The sequence below is a fragment of the Bombus fervidus genome, chromosome 13 (genome assembly GCF_041682495.2).
Source record: "Bombus fervidus isolate BK054 chromosome 13, iyBomFerv1, whole genome shotgun sequence".
NCBI lineage: Eukaryota > Metazoa > Arthropoda > Insecta > Hymenoptera > Apidae > Bombus > Bombus fervidus.
The window spans coordinates 8,035,339-8,050,518 of record NC_091529.1 but is presented as its reverse complement, the minus strand read 5'-3'; the positions used below and the strand labels follow the sequence as shown (position 1 = coordinate 8,050,518).

The 15,180-nt window shown below is 35.0% G+C and overlaps 3 protein-coding genes across 10 annotated transcripts; 1 reads left to right on the top strand and 2 right to left on the bottom strand.

Moving 5' to 3' along the window:
• Window positions 1-1,459: 1,459 nt before the first annotated feature.
• On the bottom strand, window positions 1,460-4,133 carry LOC139993781 (integrator complex subunit 12). 4 transcript variants are annotated; one of them, XM_072015822.1, is made up of 5 exons: window positions 4,013-4,133; window positions 2,981-3,160; window positions 2,369-2,740; window positions 2,167-2,239; window positions 1,460-2,089 (listed from the first exon to the last, which is right to left on the bottom strand). In XM_072015822.1, exons 1-5 carry the CDS (start codon window positions 4,130-4,132, stop codon window positions 1,884-1,886), a joined length of 951 nt encoding a protein of 316 aa, XP_071871923.1. In that variant the 5' UTR covers window position 4,133; the 3' UTR covers window positions 1,460-1,883. The 4 variants fall into 4 exon arrangements, with proteins under 4 accessions (XP_071871923.1, XP_071871926.1, XP_071871925.1 ...); XM_072015825.1 differs by having other exon boundaries at window positions 4,009-4,128; XM_072015824.1 differs by lacking the exon at window positions 4,013-4,133 and adding an exon at window positions 3,412-3,673.
• A 714-nt stretch (window positions 4,134-4,847) lies between these two features.
• Window positions 4,848-13,080, top strand: Lgs (BCL9 domain-containing protein legless). Of its 2 annotated transcripts, none has more exons than XM_072015821.1 (7): window positions 4,848-5,133; window positions 5,234-5,472; window positions 5,559-5,844; window positions 5,950-6,308; window positions 6,459-6,921; window positions 7,186-7,357; window positions 7,446-13,080. In XM_072015821.1, exons 1-7 carry the CDS (start codon window positions 4,848-4,850, stop codon window positions 9,286-9,288), a joined length of 3,648 nt encoding a protein of 1,215 aa, XP_071871922.1. In that variant the 3' UTR covers window positions 9,289-13,080. The 2 variants fall into 2 exon arrangements, with proteins under 2 accessions (XP_071871922.1, XP_071871920.1); XM_072015819.1 differs by having other exon boundaries at window positions 7,150-7,357.
• On the bottom strand, window positions 11,504-14,697 carry LOC139993782 (uncharacterized). 4 transcript variants are annotated; one of them, XM_072015829.1, is made up of 8 exons: window positions 14,137-14,687; window positions 13,431-13,483; window positions 13,197-13,278; window positions 12,556-12,880; window positions 12,401-12,495; window positions 12,299-12,340; window positions 12,046-12,108; window positions 11,504-11,818 (listed from the first exon to the last, which is right to left on the bottom strand). In XM_072015829.1, exons 1-7 carry the CDS (start codon window positions 14,208-14,210, stop codon window positions 12,066-12,068), a joined length of 714 nt encoding a protein of 237 aa, XP_071871930.1. In that variant the 5' UTR covers window positions 14,211-14,687; the 3' UTR covers window positions 11,504-11,818; window positions 12,046-12,065. The 4 variants fall into 4 exon arrangements, with proteins under 4 accessions (XP_071871930.1, XP_071871929.1, XP_071871928.1 ...); XM_072015828.1 differs by having other exon boundaries at window positions 11,504-11,823; window positions 14,137-14,686; XM_072015827.1 differs by having other exon boundaries at window positions 11,504-12,108; window positions 14,137-14,686.
• Between the last annotated feature and the right edge of the window lie 483 nt (window positions 14,698-15,180).

The window sequence follows — 15,180 nt, the reverse complement described above, 5'->3', positions numbered from 1 at the left end:
ATGTTCATTTTCAGAAGTTCATGTAAAATATCGTATATGGTACGTGAAGTACATTACACGTTCGAGCGCAATTCGATGGAAGGTCGTGTAACATGCTACACTTTTTAATGTATATTGTGCACATGCAAAATCTCGATGAAATTCTGTTTCCTTAAAGCATTAAGAAGTATCTAAATAATATATAAAGCTCTTGCATATTTGTGGGAGGAAAAAAAAAAATGAAAATATTCGAAGAAAAAATAGCTTCAAACAAGTTTAAATAATTTCAAACATATCGGAAGTGCTATTGGTTATTACTTGAATCATTTGTCTATTCATTCAAAACTCAAGATTTAAATACTTGTAACATAATTACTTTAGTATGATATAAAAAGCTTATGATATACAAAATTTATAAGAAAACATAAAAAGAATATTATTTACTACTTAAAAGAAGATGCTAATCCTGGAGTTTGGAACATTTAAATGCTCGATGTTCACTACCGCTAATATTTTTATTATTTTTAACTAATGCTGCAGATATCAATAGCAAGTTTTTTTGTCGCAATAAATTTTTGATTAAAGAATTTCCTAACGTAAAAAGATTCGGTTTTTTTTTTAAGAGGACCTTAGGATCCATGAATACATGGTTCATTGGTACTGATTCCAAATTTTTTACAGAATGTTTATTCTTACGAAGATATGTGGATGTTTAAGTATAATATTTAGAATTGCTTGTGGTATAGCAGAATTTCTCGATAATTTGTACGCTCGACAGTTGACTCCATCCATCTGAAAAGCTTGTCAATTCCGCGTTCAACGTATGTACTGTATTGTAATTAACGGAGGAAATGTTCAGCGGTTTACGAGTCGATTAGTAATGTCATGCTTCGTAGTATAGACGATTCCAAACGTCATGTCGAGTTTAAGATTATTCTTTGTTAAGCTTCGAAAAAAAGGATGGGGGGATGATTGTTCCCTGCAAGAATAACTTAAAATATATTCGACTTCGGGAACCGTGTATGAAAAAAAAAGTTATGTAAAACGGGCTCGTTTTCATTCCCATGAATTTTTGAATGTATCTTTTCTCGTTGTATAGCCTCTACGTAAAGTATGTGCGCATGTAATGATGAATGCAATTAATGTGTGAATGCGATGCTGCTTTACTTGTGTGTATGCTGTATGTATGAGCGTGTATCTATCGATGTACGCGTGTAGATGCAACCCTTCGAGAGCCCAATGTAAATAGAATTCAACCCCCCATCTTGCATATAAGTAGATTTTAAGTAACACTCGAGAACGAAATGACTCTTGCCAAATTTTCAATGGGACGTAGGGACAAACAAATAAGCATTTGAAAAATTGCAAAAATATATTGATATTATAAATGAACTCGATACTCATAAAGCTTCTTTCGGAGTACCCGCAATCGCTTCTTTCATTTTTTATTTGAGGTTTTTAAAGTTCTACAGAAATTCAATTACACATTTATGTTTGTATATTTAAATTAATGTACATTTGTACAAAAAATTATATTTTTATAGTTAAACGTTACAATATCAAATTACATCGCGTTGCTATTCTTTATATCTCGTAATGAATTATATTAAAAACAAAGAAAGTCATATAACGAAAGTACATAATAATATAAAAAGTAAAAGCCTTAGTTTTCTCAGCATAAAATTGGGAATTGCTGCGTATATAAAATTAATATTATCTACTTAAAGATTATTTATACTATCTTTGGCAAAACATATTAATTTTGCTATCAGAATATACATATTAACGTATCGATCATGACTATCTTTTAATTAGTTAATCAACTTGTAATGTTGAAATTATAAAATTTGTTTGGGTCTTTTTTATATTATACAATATTATCACAATATTCGTATGAGCGAGTTTCATTCTACACCTGACTTGATTTTGTACAATAATGATTTTTCCTGAGATTTTGTTGAAGACATTGCTGGTGAACTGGACCGAGAATTCTTTGAACTCTGAGTAGTGTTTGTGCTTCGTTTATCTTGCTTAGCTTTTTTCATCATATCCTTTAGTCTTCTATCTGCACTTATAATATGAATATTTGGTGTTACTTTGTTTCCACCACCTATTAAACAAGATAATGACTGCTTTTTTAATTAAAAAAGAAAATACATCTATTTTTATAAAATATAAGAAACTTACCTGAATTAGATTTTTTTTGTTCCTTAGATTTATTTTCTATCACTGTTTTTGGTGAGCTCCTTTCTTTTGAAACCTATAAATTAAAAAAGGAGATTTCTTATTTCATAACTTTTATGTTTTCTAACATCTTTTTGCTAAAAACTATCAAAATATTTCAGGTACAAAAAATGTGATAAATTATAATGTGAGTGAATACACACACCTGAGATTTGGAACAGTTTGAACAATACCACACCAGTCCTGGAACATCTATTTGAGAATCCAAAATATGTGGAATATGACACTCCTGATGGTATAAAGAATGGCACTCTGAACACTCAACAAGTCTGTTTCTTGCTCCAACATCCATTCCTTTGCAAATAACACATGTCAGATCATCCTCTAATATTTCTAATGCCAGAGTATTATCAGTCTGGATAATATCAGGTGGTGTGTCACGAGTTGGTAAATTCACAGGAGAGCTGTTTTTGCTCGATTTACTTGAATGTTTGGAGGAAGAAGAAGAAGAGCTTTTGCTCTTTTTACTACTACTGCTGCTACTATGATCACTCAGCACCGGTTCCTCCATCATATACTAAAAACAGAGAATCTAAGAGATAGAAGTTCAAAAAATAAATGACAACATTAGATCAGAGGGATCAAATACTAGATATCTTTTTACGTGAATGAAATCTCCTATGCTTCACGAGTGCCCTGATATCAGAACTAACTCTGTAATTATAATAACTTAATTAATATAAACCACCTTAATTGAAGTATTCTATTCTGGATAACCCTCAACATAATGTCCTTAAATTAATTATCATCTAATTACCTTTTTGTGTAATACATTCGATAACATCTTTGATGGCCCATATTTTTGTTTGATTGCTTCATCTAAAAGTGCTCGCAGCTGTTCCGCAGAATCTTTATTAGTAGAATGTAGAAGGTGTAAACCCTGTGTAAATTGAGGATCTAGCTCCAATTGTGACATTTTTATATGAATTATTGTAATCTGAAAAATAGAAAAAATGATAACTGTATAAAAAATATTTTAGTAATATATAAAAATAGTAAATTCTTTTGTTTCAAATTAAATATTTTTTATTCGTATAGTATAATATTTAAATCACAATTAGTTGGAACATAAGTAAAAGAATACAAAAAGAAAAAATCCTAGGTTATATTTATTTCACTGATTATTCCTACAATTGCATTCAATTGTTTGATTTTTTTAATATATCGCGATTAAACGAAATTTATTACCTGTAAAAAGATCTTATCAATTAACCAATATTAAAAATGCTGATTGTGATATACGTACTTAATGTACTTAATCTATAAATAATATGAAATATTACGCGCCTGAATGTATATAAAAAGCATTTGTGTTCCATTTGTGCTAAATCGATCGTATAATTAGAAAACATGAGAACTTAATATTTCTATCTCGTGGTTTCTTTCAAGCAGCACCTATGAGGTATCACAGTTATCCACAGTTTTTATTCAACTTAAAGATTCATAGAAAAAGCTTAGATATACCCTAGCATTTTTATTAAATTTATTATATTTTTCCAATGTTACTGTACATTTTAAAAATACCGCCTGGAAAGTATATCCATATATGGGGACCGTACGTTATATGTATATACATAAAGTAAAAAAGTAACTGAAGTTAAAGAACCCAGGCACCGGTATCACTCGATTCGTCCCTGGTCTCTCGTATTCCAAATTTAATTTTACAGAGTTTTGATTCTGCGTTAAATAAATGCAGCCTCTGTCTAGGGAGATATCGTGAAATAAAACGTCCGCTTAACCAAATGAAATAAAGGAAGGTACACGTATCCTGATATGTATACATACCTACGTCTAAAAGCTGCGAAAGAATGGTGAAAAATACAAGGAAAGAAAGACCAAAATAGTAACCCTGCAGGCGATCAAGTGTAAGGAACGAGTCAAGTACGCCTGGTGGTAGGCCTCTTTCCATCTTTTTCTATTTATCGGGGAAAAGGTATGAACGCTTCCTTCTCGAGGCGCGTTAAAACGATGTCTAACTTTCGACGGGCAGTTGGCAGCCGTGCGTAAAAGAAATAAATAATCAAAGCGACCATGAAGTGACAAATAAAGTTGGAGAACAATGCTCGCGAATGGCAAGGAAATTTGAGTGCAGCGTGCATTGGCCCCCGTTCTATGTTTTGGATACGTCTTACGCGGTTACAACGTGGTGTTACGTACGACATTGAAGCCGGAGGTACGCTATGCACTCGCTGCGGATACGAGGCTGACATTTAGGATATTTTCTTCGTCCCGATATCTTCGTGGTATTGGTCTTAACTTTCGTATTCCTGTATCAGTCGCCCGCTGACAACCGTGATTCCTCCATGCGTAGGAATCCGATTCCGCGGTTACCTAATTTAAATGACTGAAAACAAGTTGAATCGACGGTCACCAGAAGTATTATCATCGGGAAAATTAATAGAAATCCACAGAGACATGCCTTCCTCGGGAGTGTTGTTGCACACCGTTTTTTAAGGACACGTTCGGCACGAGTACCGGTCAACGATATTTTTCGTTGTTAACCTCTACCACTGGTTTCGAATGCGTTGTTACGCCGCACATTGCGGACGATAGTGGCCATGTGTTTGATCTTTACTCACCTGACCGAGGTCTGACAGGATAATTCATCCAGTATAGCTTCAAACATGAAAACAGAAAAGAAGCCCAGCGAACCAAGTTGCGTACCAACCACTGTTGTCAAAGAGGAACCTGACACAGACCCAGTTAAAATCAAAGAAGAAGGCACCGGAGGTAACAATGATGATACAACAGGAGAAGACACTACAGAGTGCTCCAGGGATCCTTGTTTGGATCCTTCCAATGGGGAAGGTGCATTGTCCGGAGAGAATCAAAATAATAGTGCAAATCAACCAATTCTAAACTCAGTGAAACAAGAAGGTGATCATAACAATCCCACAGATGATATACCTGGTAGGACTAAATTTAATTCTTATGCCTTTGTTAATTATTTATATTCTTGATGTTTAATTATTGTGTGCAATTATTTTATTTGTTTTATTCATTGTTGTAGATTGTAGTGGTAATGTGATTACTGCAGATGGTATTCAACCATTAGTTAGTAATGTTCTTGGAAAACAGATGGGAACTAGCACAGGAAGCGGTGAAGCTCAGTATATGCAACAGCAAAGTCAAATTTTTGTATTTTCTACAACATTAGCAAATAAAGGTGCAGATGCAGTGATGCAAGGACAATATCCATCAATCATTGCTTATCATTGTGCACAACCTGGCACTAAAAAGTATCTAGAGGTATGTAGTAAAGTATCCTAAAGAAAAATTTACATTATTTTTATATTTACTAACATGATGTTATTATCACCCTATTATCACCCTAGAAACATCCAAATAAAGTAAACCAATTTCGTCAAAATCCTGCACAATGGTTAAACAACCTTGCAATGATGAAACAAAAAGGTCATCAAGGAGGTACAAACAATACTTTCCAAAATGAGCAGCCTCCTGATCTACCGGCTCTTGATCCTAATGCCCCTCCATTCTGGAATGAACAACCTAATCTTAGGAACTTAAATGGTGGAAATACGCTTGGTAATTCTGAACCATCATTGGACGATGCAAATATAGATGTGCCTTGTCTTGTACCAAATTCACCTGGTAACTCAGGTAATATGTAGTTATATTTTTATTGTAGTCAAATATGTTTCCAATTTTTTATGGGTACCTTTTTGTGTACACTTTATGCCATTAGAAGCATACCTTTTATTACAGCAAATCCACAACCTCCTAATAGTACTACGATGGGCCATAGTCCCAATTTATTAGGAGGTACAACCAGTCCAGGTCCAGGCAGTTTACAGCCATCACTGCAAGGTGTCAAAGTTCCAGACGAAAATTTAACTCCACAACAAAGGCAACATCGAGAAGTTCAATTAGCAACCATTAGGAAAATGCAAATGATGTTATTTCCGGAGCACAAGGAAGAAACCGCTAATACTCTAGACACGACGCAAGGAACAGCGGTATCGACGTGTCCTCCAACGAACGTTCCTTCAGTTGTACCAACTCAATGTCCTCCAACTATGGATTGGCATAAATTGCAACATCAGTTTCTTGATGGAAAAAATAAGGTAAAATATAATATAAAAGATTAAAGATTATATTTGGAAAATAATTAAAGAATAATGATTATAGGGTAACTATCATTATTTAGCGAAACAGAAAATATAATTAAAAAATGTTAGTATAATGTTTTAATATAATATTTATTCATATTGCAGGCCAGTGTTGGAAGTCCTGGAACTGGAGTCTCATTGCGAGGTGCTAATATGGTTGGGGTCCCGCGTAGTCAAGGACCACCACCGCCGTATCATCAAACAACGCGATCTGCGAGTGTGCCAATTGCGATACAAAGCCCAAACCCTTCTTCACCTAATAATCCAACCAGCAATTTATCCCTACCGTCACCTCGCGCAAGTTCAGCTCTAAATTCACCCGCAGACTGCAATAGACAATTTCAAATCGGTAATCAGAGAACCAACCATCTACCAGGACAAAGTCCGACGAGTCAAGACTCCCCGAATCCGACAGTTGGAAATGCAACGGCTGTATCAACAACGAGACTTAATCATAGTAATCCGGGAACGCCTGTTTCTCATTCGCACATCTCAACGCTTAGTCCTAGTGGAACAACTGCTCAAAAAGATTCATCTTTAGATTTCTCCACCAGTCAGCCTCCAAATGGTAAGACCAAATAATAGAATAATTACTTTATTGTAATAGTCGATCATATTATCTCTTAAAATATTGTTTGATATGTTAAATAATATTTGACATTGAATCGCATTCGAAGGATCTTAATGCAACAACTAAGTAACCACGATCATTATAATTATTACGTAAAATATTTTAAAAGTTCACTGCTTAAAAACATTACGCGGTGAATTGATCGTGTTATATGTTACAACATAGTGGATGGTATGTTTTGCCGCACGCTGCAATCCTTAGCTCAGCAAAAGCAGCAACACACTGGGGCAGTGAACGCAGCGGGTGTTAAGGAAGCGAATCTGATGCCGGTTCCGAGCCCTCAGCAAATTCAGTATCTTAATACCTTCGAGGGACAGGAACTGACTATACAGAAACAGCCAAATACGAGTTTAAAGGATGGCAATTTATCTACGTAAGTATACTTGTATAACAATACCTCATAGATGTATAATTCCCTTTCTAACGTAGGTTTATAATTTTATCTTGCTCTATGTCTTCAGGAATACGGCCAGCAATACAGAGATACCAAACAGAATTTTGCCAGGAACTTTGGACAACAGCAATCAGTTTCCTGCTAGATCGGAAGGTGCAAGTCCAGTTCAAATGGATAGCATGAATCGTGGGTTTACAGGCTCTTTACACAGTCCACATACTCCTCATACTCCGCACACACCAGGCAATGGTGCTCCACATACTCCAGTTGATCCTGGAAAACCCGGAAATAAGTCTAGTGCAAGTGCACAGAGTAGTCCAGCACCGCATAACACGAATATACCAGATAGTATGGGTCCTCCAAGAACAGTACCAGCGTCACCTACTACGAAACCCGACACATCTCCGCCATCAACGAAAGATACTCAGCAACAACAAACTCAGCCCCAACAGCAGCAACAACAACAGCAACCACAGCAACAATCGCAACAACAACCACAACAACCTCCTCCACAACAACAACAACAATCTACAAATCCAAGTCTTACAAATCCAAGTAATTCTGGAAACGCAACGGTGGTACCTTCTCTGGGAGGTCCAAGCGCCTCCTTCCCTTGCGGTAGACCATCTGTAAACGTGAGTCAACCTTCAGACAATGTGCCTCTTAATCCCAACAATATCGGAGGGCGACTCGGCAGTTTAACCGCAATGAGTACAAATCACTTCGATCCCATAACTTCCTTAGCTCAGATGAGTCAACAACTTACTAATACGGCAGCTAGCAATTCATTAGGTAATGAAGGACCTATTCATTCCGGGAACACCGGGATGATGCAGTTCGGGAATCCACACAGTATGCACATGATGCAAATGGGTGGCGAAATGAATGGAAGTTGTCATATGGGTGGTCCGACCAGTGAACCGGGCGAAGTAGGAGGAATGTGTATGGGTTTGGCAGGACCACCGACGAGTTATAGCCCGACAACTTCACACACAGGAAGTCCCGGTGTACCTAGTAAAATGGGTCATCCTATCATGGGCCATGGTATGATGAGTAGCCATTCAGGTAATGCGACAGGCGCATATCCTGGTGGCGATCCTCATGCACCGCCGCCAAGATTAATGACAGGTCATGTGACTGGCCCTAGTCCTTATAACGGAGCGAATGTTCAAGTAAAACCTAGTGCTCCAAACACGATACAATATCTACCAGCAAGGCCCAACGTCGGTCATACGCCAAGAGGACCACCGAGTTTGGACTTCCTTCAACGATTCACGAATCCCTTGTCTAATTTAGAATCAAAGATGGGCACACCGTCTGTAAATCTTCAGTACTTCCCGAACGGTTGTGTACCGAACAGTATGGGCCCGCATACCGGTATGCCATCAACCATGAGCGGTGGACTTCCTGGCATGGGAGGCTCTCCTAGGATGGACGGACAATCGATGAACACATCAGTTGGTGTACATCCTTCGATGAGACCTGTCGGCAATATGAGACCTCAGCCTAATTTAATGCGAATGCAACACATGGTTGGTGGTGGCGTCTTTCCAGGCGGTTCAATGGATCCAGATAAAGTCTTCCCACCTGACATGGTATCGCAAGTTCCCAGTCAACCGAATCCTGGCATGTACGTATCCGGCAGCAAAGGCAGCCCAATGGGATTAGGACCTCCCCCGGATGCGACACAGCCATTACCTCCGAGCATGGGTGGTGCTACTAGTAATTTCAAGAACAGCCCTTTCGTCGGTAGTGGACCTAGTATGTCGGATCCAAATTATGCTCAACAATTCCATAACTTCCAGCAACAACTTTACGCTACAGGGACAAGGGGTAGCGGTCCACCACATCCTACTTTACATCCGCCGCCAAACTCTCATTCGCATCAGCAGTTCTTTATGCCGAAATAAAACTAACGTGTAATCTGTCTGATCGAAGATAGACGTCGCGACGACGATGATTTATGATTGTGGTGGCCTTTCTGTGTCCTTTTCGACAATTGCGTTTATTAATCCGAGGACAATTAATCCGATCATAACGAACGAACACGAGTTTTTCGGATAATGTAAAACTTTATATAAAAATTATTGCGCGCGATCTTGTAAAGGACAAAGAAGTCGAATTTGTTAAGGTTCTAATGTTGATGTGATTATGAAGAATAATTAATAGTAACACCATTTTTCGCAGGATGGTTTATCGTGACTGACGGTAACGAGATTTCTCGTCCAATTCTTTATTTACGGTGTTGTTTATGTATGTGTTATTATATCGATAAGCGTTTTATTCTTAAATCACGACATTAAAAAGCCATTTTAATGTCTCTCGCGTCTCCAAAATCTGTTCCATCGTCTTAGAGGATATCGTTTTCGTATCAGAATTCTCTCTTTCTCTCTTTCTCTCTCTCTCTCTCTCTCTGTAAATTGGAAACATTACGAATGTCACGTGGCATTACGTGATTTATGTAAATACTAATGTAAAATCTGATTTTTCTTCGTAGTAATCGTTATTTCGTCGATCGGAATATACGGTGATCGTTGCTAGAGACTTTCGTGGATCAGGAGGAACAAGAAATGAAAGAAAGAACATACAAACAAAGATGGATATGAATGCATCCCCTCTTCCTTTTTATTCGAACAATTGCTCGTGATAAAGTAATTGTGCGAGAATTAATGAAGTATTCGAAGGAACGATATGAAGATACGCCGGTGAACAATTCATCCTTCCTTTTATCACTAAATAATTAAAAAAAAAAAAAACGCAGTCAAGCAAGCTCAAATTCATAATTGTACATATATACGATATGTATTCCTGTTGCAACATACTCCTTAAAACAGTATCGCCCGTCCCTTTTATTCCCTTCACCGATTCCTCCTTGTGACCAACACTGTGCATAATCATGACCCTACGTAGTGTAATAATTATAAGAAAAAAGAATAATTGACTAAGAACAATTATGTTGTTGATGAATGATTTTTATTATAAATGAAAAATAAAGATATTTACAAGAAGTCAGTATCAGAATTGATCGATAATGAGTTTCGTGGCTATTCGAGAAAATGGGCGTCACAAAGATTTTTTGATAACGTTATTAGGGTTGTGCGGGTATTCAAAATTGCGGCCTTGAATTGGGTCGGGAATCTTTTTCGTGTTCGTGTCGGGATCTCGAGTTTGTCGACACATAAACATAATTGGGTACCTGTTACTTCAGAATCCGATTTTCGATTAGGGATCCGACGCTCAATTCAGAACATAATGTTTCTATTACATTGTACTTAAACTTTTAACTTATAATTTTGCAGTTGTAATCATATGTAAGAATTTTAAACCAAGGAATATATTGCACAATATGACACGTGAAAAATTATATTCGGAATCGAGTGTTGAATTTCAAATCGTAAACCACGTTTCAAATAACGGGTATCCGAATATGTTTGCGCTGATAAACTTTCGGGATCTTGACTCGAGCTGAGGCTCCGAGATCCGTAATTTCGAGTATCCGCACACTCCTACTCTATATGTATTTTTTTTTTTTGCCCGTCGAGAACCGAACACAGGTTTTTAGAGGTTTCCAGATGTCATGATGACATACCTCATATCATATTTTTTCGATTGAAAAAAACGGGCTGCTTCCAACTTACTCGGATCTGTGATAGTCAAAACAAGAAAATGTATCCTTTTTTTCTTCATTCTGAAGATATCAATACATATCTATATTCATTAGGGAATGATTCTTTAATACTACATTATGTTTATTTAATCATTAGATGTTATGCATGGAAAAAGGAGAAAAGAAAAAGTGAGCGAAAATATGAGAGAAAGAGCGAGGCAAACAGATAAATTATAAAAGATAAAATAAAAGAAAAATTTTTTTCGAAGCAGCTTGAGCAATATTTTAAGCGAATCAAAGTGAAGTAAGTGACTATGAGAATGTCATGAATTTTGTGATAACATACATAGAGAAATTTTTTTAGAAGTGTGACATGATAGAGAGCTTTCTCGAAGACTTTATATTTTGAGTTAGAAATAAGATTTCATCTATGTTCGTAATTCAGAGCTTTTACAACGAGTCGTGTAACACATCATCCATAAAATTATATCAGAATTACAGGTCATTCTGTTTTTCTGTTTTTTTTTCTTGTTTTCATTTACTAGCGAAATATTCTACCTGCGTCAAGCATTTTACGAATTTCCACATTACTATGCAATATTTAGGACAATATTGCGCAAATAAGTAACCTACATTTCATTCTCCATCCATAGAGTCAAACGAAGTTATGAGTTCAGTCACGAAATGTAAAGCTTATTTGTTAATCGATTCCCTTTGCAATAAGTTGTATATCGTCCATCACTTTATCCAAAGGTGCTTACTAAATCACTAAATTTGTTGCGTTGTGTTATATCTCTTAGTAGTCGAGCAATTTTTCGCTCATGGGATTTCCTCTCACCTGTAAAAAATCATTTATTTAACGAGTATTGTATTATGACCTCCATCAGGCTTGTTAAATCTATATCTTCCTTTTAACCATGCCATTATGAATCTAACTAATAAGGAATACGATAATGCTATCTCTAAAAGGTTTAAAACAAATGTGCCGTTTAGCAATTTCATCCATTAATATCGCGATTCATTGTCGCAACCAATTTTATACCCGAAACCCAAGTCAAACCTTTCCTTCTGCACATCTTCTCATTGACTGGATGTCCCCGAATCGCGCCAGTCATCTTTATCTCTATAAAAAAAATATTAAGTCCATATATAAAACGTTTGTTACCTATTTTTATTGATATAATTATTATTTTCTCAAATTCTCTAATGATAATAATATTATTATTGATCTTGTTTATAACAAAGGAAAGTTGCTAAATGAAAGTAAGAGAAAGTTGCTTATATAGGTCCTCCATTTTTATTGTTATTATTACCTTGATTGTTGTTCTTCTGAAGATGCAGTGCTCCCATTTGTACTGAAAATTAACAACATGTATTGCATCTACTATACAAACGTTAATCATGAGAAAATTTACTTTTTCTTAATTGCAAAGTCATCCCATTCACTAAGATCGTATTTCGATAAATCACCATCTTCTTCATCGTCTTCCTCTTCCTCTTCGTCTTCATCCTGAAATTTCAAATGTGTTTGATATTTCTGATTATCGATAAAATAACTGTGATCAATTACATTTTGATCTTCTTCATTCTCCACTTCATCTCTTTCATCCTCGTCCTTAGACTTGTTACGTGGCGGGCTGCTATACCTAGAATCTTTGGAATCGTCATCTGAGCGGTTTTCAATCTTCCGCTTCTTTTTACGACGTCCGAACTCATCGTACTCGTCATCATCATCTCTTCTTTCTTTATATTCAACGACTCCTCGATCATTATACCCTCCTCCATATCCTGTACGTTCTTCAATCTCTCCGAATTTCGGTGCATTACACATGTTACACTGCTGTCGCCGGGCCCAGTTTACGTTTCCACATTTACTGCACTGCCAATCATCAGCACTAAACATAAAGACATCATAACATACAATCATTTATTTGCTCTGTTATTCATGTATGTATAGTATTTACTCATTGTGTAAATATTTTACAAAAAATCTAAGTATATTGAAAGTTAAAGAAAGATATACAATATATTGTACAACTCTGTATATTATTAAAATGAAAATACCAATCATTTAAATAAAACTGATCAAATTATATTATGATGTTGTCCCTGAATGTTGTACTTTTTAGAATATTTATTCTAAACTTATTTCATATAATAGAGAATAATTTCTTTTTGCATTACATTTTTATATATGTTCCTGTTATTTACCTGAATAATCCTCTACTTTTCTCTGCAGCTGCTTTACCAATTTCTTGTCCCAATTTTTTTTTCTTAGGACACTCTCCTCTGTCTGCATAAAAATATCTTTTATTAATTGTTATATATAATATTATATATTGTAATATTAATAAAGCAACATGTTAAAAAGGTTGTAAGGAACAAAACATTATTGTAAGAAAAATCATATAGAAACTATACATTACCATATTGACTTTTATATACCTTTTCCACATCGATTACAAGAGTTTCTTCTTGCAAAATTTACATTGGCACATCTGAAATATTAAACAGTATCAAGACACTATCTCACACAATAAATATGTATAAATAGACAATTTTATATCTTTAAATATCAACATTATACAGGTTCATACTAATATTTTAAAATACAAAAGACTTATGTTGAGTTAGTCTTAAACATCTTGTTGTTTTACTTATTCTAGTGAATACAAAATTTCTTTAGTACAATAAATTACTACGAACAAACTTCAGCATAGTATACATAATAGTGTAATTAACTTTAGCTATAAAAAACAATACATTAAATTACTCATTTAATAATTAATATTTTTCTCAAGCAGATAACATTATTACATATCATATGATTTATTACAGAATCAGTGTGAAATAAACATTGTAAAGTGGCACAGCAATAGTATAAATAATATGTATTGAACGAAATTGAAACTACAGTGGATACAGAAAGTATTTTCATTAGGTTCTACATTTTATTTTCATGATATCCACATTTTTATGGTCGTATGAAAGCACTATTAAATGATACGAAATTTAATGTACATGGACATGAGTAATTGATATGTGATAAATACTGTGATATGCAAATATTTTTTGTGGCCACTGTAAATTGAAGCGTTGAAGCATAAAGCTGATTTCATACAGCAACGTTGCCTCTAGAAAAGCTACGTACTGAGAATCGGGACAAATCCAGTCCCCATCATTAATATTACGTTGATTTTCTTCATCCACTTTACTATTATCCATTTTCGCCTCTGGGTTCCCTGCCTGTAAACCTGATCTATTTTATCAGATCTGCATTGAACCTTGCGATCTGTGTAGTTCGTTCTTTCCGAATTCTATCTAACCTTTACAAGCACGTATTTGTAATTGTTTAAATACTATTGAAATAATACAAAAGCTTAACTTTCGCCAGTTTTTTCTGGACAAGTGCAACTTCTCTGAATGCGTTTTACGCGCTACTATCTATTGCATTGTGTCGTATATAGAAATTGACGAACCGAAACTATGGTATGCAACACACTAATGCAACATTAACGGCACAATCACAGTTCTTACGATGCGATAAGCCCGTAACGTGGCGATTTCACAAATTTTAACCGCGCGTGTTACTTTTTATTTAATTGATCAAAAGCACAATAGGAATAGTAAAATATAATAAATGTGAAGGTTGATGAATTGTATTTTCTTTTAGAGATAATTGTTACAGTAAAATTTAAAAAAATGTAAGTTATATTCCTTATAGCGTATGCGGCATGTTGGTTGGGAGGGATAGTATGTATATTAACTTAATAAGTACAAAGTAAGGGCAGGGAGTACATAAACCGAAAAGTAGTTAGGAAAAGATTATATATATATATATATATGTATACATATGTAAATTAAATTATTTGGTACACGTCATTAATTACAAACTTATATATTACCATAGTGAACATAGGCAAAGATTTAGTATCGTTAATAATATTGAATTGAATTTAAAAAGATATAACTTGTACCATTAAGATGGTATATAATCATTAAAGTAATTAAAATACTTTTATAAAATACTTATATGTATCATCCCTTTCATTTCATAGTTAATTAAGTTATAACTTTATTCTCTGCTATAACACGTTTTTATGTCTTAAAAATATTATGATCATAAATGCAGGACATTATCTTAAAAAAATTATTAGTATATTAATTTACACCACTATGATTTGCTATTCTTCTT

Bases quoted from the DNA above. Each gene is read 5' to 3' on its own strand.
- LOC139993781 (XM_072015822.1), bottom strand. From the start codon at position 4,132: ATGGAAAGAGGCCTACCACCAGGCGTACTTGACTCGTTCCTTACACTT. The intron at 2,741-2,980 runs GTAATTAGATGA...CTCTGTTTTTAG, and splicing joins CGAATGTATTACACAAAAAG to TATATGATGGAGGAACCGGT. The intron at 2,240-2,368 runs GTGTGTGTATTC...TTTAATTTATAG, and splicing joins CAAACTGTTCCAAATCTCAG to GTTTCAAAAGAAAGGAGCTC.
- Lgs (XM_072015819.1), top strand. From the start codon at position 4,848: ATGAAAACAGAAAAGAAGCCCAGCGAACCAAGTTGCGTACCAACCACT. The intron at 5,473-5,558 runs GTATGTAGTAAA...TTATCACCCTAG, and splicing joins GCACTAAAAAGTATCTAGAG to AAACATCCAAATAAAGTAAA. The intron at 7,358-7,445 runs GTAAGTATACTT...CTATGTCTTCAG, and splicing joins AAGGATGGCAATTTATCTAC to GAATACGGCCAGCAATACAG.
- LOC139993782 (XM_072015826.1), bottom strand. From the start codon at position 14,210: ATGGATAATAGTAAAGTGGATGAAGAAAATCAACGTAATATTAATGAT. The intron at 13,279-13,430 runs GTATATAAAAGT...ATTTTTATGCAG, and splicing joins TTGTAATCGATGTGGAAAAG to ACAGAGGAGAGTGTCCTAAG. The intron at 12,341-12,400 runs GTAAATTTTCTC...GTTAATTTTCAG, and splicing joins GACTTTGCAATTAAGAAAAA to TACAAATGGGAGCACTGCAT.